We start from the raw sequence: 6,346 nt of genomic DNA, 5'->3' as shown, positions 1-6,346 counted from the left end.
AAAGCTCTTTTATACTCACACGCTGCTCTCTTTGATTATTTACATTCAGCAACATAACCCATGAGCATCACGGCAGCTGCAGTTATTGAACACTGCTGACTTTAATCTTGGTGTTCAATTGAACTACAGTTGCATCTTATAACACGGATCAAAAACCTGGGGGATATTTTTAGCCTTTAGAAAAGACTCGGAAAAAGAAATGACATTGTGCAAAGAAAGCAGGAGATGTGGCAGTAAAAGAAAAGCTTTTGCGCAAATAGATTCGTTGTCCCTTTCCCATTTTCCCATGTGCTCTCTGCGATGTCAACAGGCATTGCCAGCAGAAGCAATAAGCCAGAAGGAGAACAGGACATCTCGAGCCCCGAGCGCAGTAAACACACCCTGCTAAGTCCCTGCTATGACTGTATTATGATAACTTCATACTTGAAGATCTGCTTCCATGTTTGCTGCTCATTACATTTAAGTAGCACTTAAACCGAGGTGACATGACACACAAGTGCTGCTTGCTTAGTTTTGGAAGTATTAAAGGTCCAGTGTGCAGGATTTAGGGGGATTTGAGAACAGAAATGGAAATATGATATTCATAAATATGTTTTCATTTCTGTTTAATCACCTGAAACTAAGAATCTTTGTGTTTTCGGCTCCTTGGGATGAGTCCACCATGTTTCTACAGTAACCCAGAGAAGACAATCCAAACACTGGGTCTAGAGATGATCTGTCATGTACGTGGGGAGGCAAACCCTGGGAACTAAAATGACTAAATCCCTGCAGAAGAAGAGCTAACAGCTGCTTGCTTGTGTGGGTTCATACCGTTACCAACCAGGTTAGGTTTAAGGGTAATTTGCCAATTTCAGCATGTGGGTTGCTAGCTTGGAGGTTGTTGTTGTTTCACTCGGCAACAAGGATTTTGAAAACAGTCCAACCAGTTAGTGGAAGGATGAGGAAGGAAGGCCGCCCCACAGAATTGCCCAATGACATGCTTATACCAAAAGTCTACATCCAGTGAGTCAGAGTACATTAGTGATGTTAGATCTGCAAACAAACACCTATTTTTTTTTTTTTTTAAATGACTCATGAAGAGGAACAAGTTAACTCACTTTGCAAGGAGAAGTCTTTTTGAGTAGAAAGTTAGTGTTTGCTCTGATCTTCCCAAACCCGCTGAAGTGACTCTTGTTTAGCAGCTAACCCCAGGAGCTCAAAGCACACGGCCACGGTACCTGCTGTGCCTGGTAGCTAACTCGGCCAGAAAGTTACGTCTGTTATATGTTTCAAAATAAAAAAAAAAATAGAAGAAAAACAAACAAAAAAAAAAGGATCCAAGAGTCTGTCATGAGTCAGTTCCCTGGAGGCGGCGAACATGAACCAGGTTACTTAAAAAAACAGTTTTTCTGGACACTACACGGCCTTCAACAGCTGACAAGACATTTCACTCAGAGCCACAAATGTCACCCTCATGCAGACGCTGGAAAAAAAGTCAGTGGATCCACGTATTCCTTTATTTTTCTCTTATTTATTCATATTAATATAAATAGTATTCAGTGATTGTGATAACGTTGACAGTTCTGCAGAAGCTAGTAAGAGGAACGTGAGATTGTTTATCATACTCCTATTTCCTGTGAGCTGATGTAAATTAATCTTCATGGTGAAGGAATGAAAAGCTCCAGAAATAAACTTGGGAGTCGTTTTGTTGAATTTCTAAATAATTTCAGCTCGGTTACATAAAGTAGCTCCTTCATTGTTATTACCCTCATTGAATAACATTTACAATAGACCTCATTTACAAACATTTAGAGGCAAGAAGCTGCTGCGCTCCTCATTAGAGTGCATTAAGGGCTTGTCCTTTTGATGTAACATTACAGTAATAGTCCCTCGGAGGTAGCTGTGTACAGTGATAATGGGTAATGATGGTGATGTGGCGAGACAGGCGGTGCAGCAGAGTTACCGCTGGCATCAACAAAACGTTTCATAATACTAATAAATAACTTATCTCCAGGTTATTGCTTATTTTAATGCGCCGCTTCTGGAAACATAAAATTAAACAGGAAGAATTAGTAAAGACTTCTAAGTGTCCTCAGTTCTTATTAAAGAGTCTGTGTCTGTCCTGGAGAGAGACACGCTGCCGCTCTGCTTCCAGGTCAATTAAAACGTCCTGTTTCATAATGATAATGAGCTGACGGGTTTATATTTTTTAGGACTCAGAAGTCGTGAAGGCACAGAAGATGTTTCTGCTGTGAACTCATCGACGGTTCTGGACAATTCTCTTTAACTCTCCACCAAACAAAATAGTCCGTGTTAAACAACCGGACCTGTGGATTATAATGAGAGACAGGTTCTGAGGAAATGTCGCTGTTAAATTATTAAACTGTCGATTTAGTTTTCCAAACTGTGAGCACCACAGAAGTATTGTATTTGAGCAGTCTATTCAGACACAGTCCTCATCTTTACCATCACCTGTTAAACAATACAGCACTGTAGATGGTTTATTAGACCTATACCGCCATCTAGTGGTCGAGCTGCAACAATACAATAACATTTATCGAGTATAGTTTTGAGGTTCTTGCATTTAACTTGTCTGCCTCCCTTTAATGTTTTAATCCCTCGTCATCTTTTGTCCAACGAGGTGTCCAGAATCAACAACAAATCAAAAGTCCTTGTAGTAGTAAATGTTGCTGAAAATACTTCTGTACCTTTGCATTATGCAGCCATCAGCTACCGAACGATTTATCTGCTTTCTTCTAACCCTTTTTATATTATTCAGTTATCAAATGTCTAAACACAAGGACTCGAACGACATTCTTCTTTTTCAAAATCACCTTTTTTATTCAAGTTACCAAAACCAAATGAGAACAAATGTTCACACATCTTTTACAAATCTGAACATGATATACTTCCAAGTCCCCACAAACACTACAAAAAATACGTATAAAAAAAAAAATAAAACCATCCCAGAGAAACTCAAACAACTTCCAAATATTCACATATCGTGGGGTTTGAAGTCACTTTGCTTTAAACAAACATAAAAGTTTCATTTGAGACATTTCAAGTTCAAAGGTTACATAAAACCTCAAAACTCAAGTTTGTTTTCTGGTAATACTTTTTAAACTTGAAAAAAATGAGACCAAAACAAGTTTACACACACAAGCAGTTCGGCTTCTTAAAAACCACGATGACACATTTGTAATTTGGTCTGCTAATTGCAGATGACTGTGAAAATGAGGTAACTGCATCCCCCAAGTGGTGATGAAAATAATATTACAATTTTCTGCCTGAATAACTGGAACAGCAGGAATTCATCAACTGCTGCACCGAGAAAAATCTAATTAAGTATTCTGAGAAAATGTAAATGTTGGCCCGAAATCAAATCAAATATTCCCTAAATCAATTTAATAACAATTTGCCCAAATAAACATAAAATAATAAGCTCTCTCAGTCCAAAACTAAGAGACAAAGTTCTTGCGACTCAAAACATGTTTTACATCTTTGCAGCCCCACAACAGGAAGTCGAGAATGTACGTAGTATCTAACCTTTGAGTTATTAGAGGACGGTGTTGACAGGAGAGTCTGACCTGAGGGGGCCGAAGATGTTTGAACCCAACCCGTGTTTCAGCCTGTCGTGACAGCACCGCCCTCCCCCCTGCAGGCTACAAACTTCCCAGCTGTCACAAACGCTCCTTCACAGCAGACAGTGGTCACGGTTAGCCAACCCTGAGAGGCGGAGCTACGAGGACGACGCCGTCTCCTCTGACAAACAACATGGGGATGTTCCTCTTGGTCGACTACGGAGACACAAAAAAGAAAAGCATGTTTAAATTGAACGAGAGCTTATTTGGTTTGAAAAAATGTTTCTTAACCCCCAAATATCTACATCAGTAATCTATTTGAAGTGTTTTTGTGTCTGACTCATTGATCTATCATTCGAATCGGCCTCATTGGGTCGTATTTCCTCATTAACCCACGCAGACAGCCAACTGTGTCACACTGACTGACACATGATGACCGAACCCGCAAAACCCAGCGCGTCCAGACTTGTTGAGGGGCCTCGACCACAACAACAATAGCTGCTCAGTAAGATGATAGGAGGCTGTAACAGGGAGAAACCCCATGTTTTACCTTGTAGAGTTCTTCGTACGTCTCCTCGTCGATCTCCACCGTCGTCACCGTCTCCTCCACGTCGCCCAGGATCATGTTGAGGTGCTGATCGTAGGCCTGGGACACACAAACACCCAAAAATATTAATTAATGATGGCTAACTGCATATAAGGGATTCCCCAGAGGACATGCTTATCTAAAATATCAGTACCCTCTACACAAGCACACACACTTCCAGGCGTTTCACTAGTTTTGTTTATGAAGCGGGCGTGTAGCTTACATGCAGTCGGCCCCGGAGCTCCCGGTCGTTCCTCATCTTGACGTAGATCCTCTCATCTAGACTGAGTCTGATCAGATCGAGTGGCTCCTCAACCGTGTTGGTGGTCGGTTGCTGCAGCACACATAAAAGGACATTAGTTAGACGTATGATAAGATACAGATTTCAACAACCTTCAGCAGCCGTTTCAGTCAGTGGGCGGCTGCTTCCATACTTCTGTAAGGTTTTCAAGGGGAGCATTCATCCACTAAAGACCCGGGGGCAACTGTAGACAACATCAATACAGACAAATATAGCTGATAATTTTGGTTCCCATCATACAGAAAAGTAACCATAGATGTCATTTCCAGGTACCATCATTTTTGGTATAAGAAAATAGAGTTGCAGAACGGGGAAGCTGATTGAAATACTTTTTTTAGTGCAAGATACACATTTTTTTAAAACCCAGGTGTTCAAACAATCGCTGGGGATTTTGGAAATGCCTTCAAAAACAGAGGTATGCTCAGCACTGCGACTCTAATATGGTGATAACACATTAAAAGGCACAAACTGGGGCTGCAGCTGGTGACATGCTCGATGCATAATTTAGAGCTGTAACACATATTTCAGAGTATTTTCAGTATCCAGCACATAAACACAGCATCCTTGGAAAAGAGACTGTGAGGTGGAGAAGCTGCAGCCGACGAATACGAGACAAAGGGAAGAAGCGTGCGTTTGCAAAAAGCAAAAAGTAAAAGACAAGTGTGAGCTTCAGTACAAGTCCATCAAAACTATACAAACTCAACCAGGACCTTTGGGATATCTTACATTAAATTGTCATGATAGGTTTGGGAAATAGAGCTCAGTTGAGTCTTGTTACCCGTTTTAACTTTCACCAACTTGTTAAACTCGCTGATTCTGCTATGAAGCAACATGCAGCTGAAATTCAGATCAATTAATCAATTATTATTTATTCAGTTATTACAAGAAAATGTGGATACTTGATTCAGACACAACACCTGGTGGACACAGCAGAGAAAAGTCAAAGAAATCCTACTGATTTAAACACAATAGGTCAAATACTTTACCTAAGCTACTCTATCTGTTTTAACTTCCCTGTTATTAACATTTACATTTCTCATCAGTCTGAACAGCTGTTTTTTTTTTTTAAACAAGTCCAACTTGTCCAACCAGTTTTCAGCCATTTGCCCACACCACAAACAAAACACAAGACCAGTCACCACTAATAGTTGTGTGCTGTCTTGCATTTCCCGGTTTTAATCTTTCCTGCATTGATATTTAAGCCTGCAGCTCACAAAAAAACCAGCACCGCCACTCAAACACGTTTCTTTCATTTGAACGGTAGCATCGCATGCTAGCCGGGCTAACTGTGCTAGCTTGTTTGACAGGCCTCTCCGCGATATTAACAGGACAAACACGGACAAATAAAACCGTGAGCCCCGTCAGATGAACACACGGGTGAACCGTTTCCAGTCCTCCTCTCAGACTATCAATATTCACGCCGGGTTAGAGGAAAAACAGCGTAGTTTAACGCCGAGGGACAAACCTGTTCAACTTCGTCCGCCATTGGTTTCGAGTCTGCGCAGTGTGGTTTGACCGGCACGGGGGTTGCCAGGTCCGCAAAAAAACCACCATTCCTCATTTTCTGATGTGGATATTTAATACTGTGTAATAAACAGTGTTTGTTTGGGTATTTATGTCCAACAGCTGATGATATGTATTGAGAGAAATGTGCAATAAGTAATGTCAACACAAGTCATACAAATTAAAAACAAATACCACAAACTTGTGTCGTCTTTATTTGGAGGATTTGCAAGTTAAAATGTTGGTTCTTTCTCAATATTGACAACTCAAAAGTCACTTTGCATGCCATTTTAGTTCCCCCCCAAACTCCACCTTTATCACCTTTAAACTCCTTTTTTATTTGTCTATTTCTATGCTATACTCACATTTCAGAGGGATATATTGCACTTTGTGCAA

At 40.6% G+C, this 6,346-nt stretch overlaps 1 protein-coding gene across 1 annotated transcript; it reads right to left on the bottom strand.

Annotated features, from left to right (window-relative positions):
* Positions 1-2,806: 2,806 nt before the first annotated feature.
* lsm3 (LSM3 homolog, U6 small nuclear RNA and mRNA degradation associated) lies at positions 2,807-5,998 on the bottom strand. The gene is made up of 4 exons (XM_073469176.1): positions 5,913-5,998; positions 4,370-4,480; positions 4,111-4,206; positions 2,807-3,776 (listed from the first exon to the last, which is right to left on the bottom strand). The coding sequence occupies exons 1-4, from the start codon at positions 5,931-5,933 to the stop codon at positions 3,696-3,698; spliced, it is 309 nt and encodes a 102-aa protein (XP_073325277.1). The 5' UTR covers positions 5,934-5,998; the 3' UTR covers positions 2,807-3,695.
* Between the last annotated feature and the right edge of the window lie 348 nt (positions 5,999-6,346).

The sequence above is a fragment of the Pagrus major genome, chromosome 6 (genome assembly GCF_040436345.1).
Source record: "Pagrus major chromosome 6, Pma_NU_1.0".
In the NCBI taxonomy this organism is placed as follows: domain Eukaryota; kingdom Metazoa; phylum Chordata; class Actinopteri; order Spariformes; family Sparidae; genus Pagrus; species Pagrus major.
Note: the sequence above shows the minus strand (reverse complement) of the source record. Positions and strands in the feature narration are given on the sequence as shown.

Excerpts from the sequence above, each read along its gene's own strand:
- lsm3 (XM_073469176.1), bottom strand. The coding sequence starts at position 5,933 with ATGGCGGACGAAGTTGAACAG. Across the intron at positions 4,481-5,912 it reads TGGCGGACGAAGTTGAACAG|CAACCGACCACCAACACGGT; the intron begins GTTTGTCCCTCG and ends TGTGTGCTGCAG. Across the intron at positions 4,207-4,369 it reads AGCTCCGGGGCCGACTGCAT|GCCTACGATCAGCACCTCAA; the intron begins GTAAGCTACACG and ends TGTGTGTCCCAG.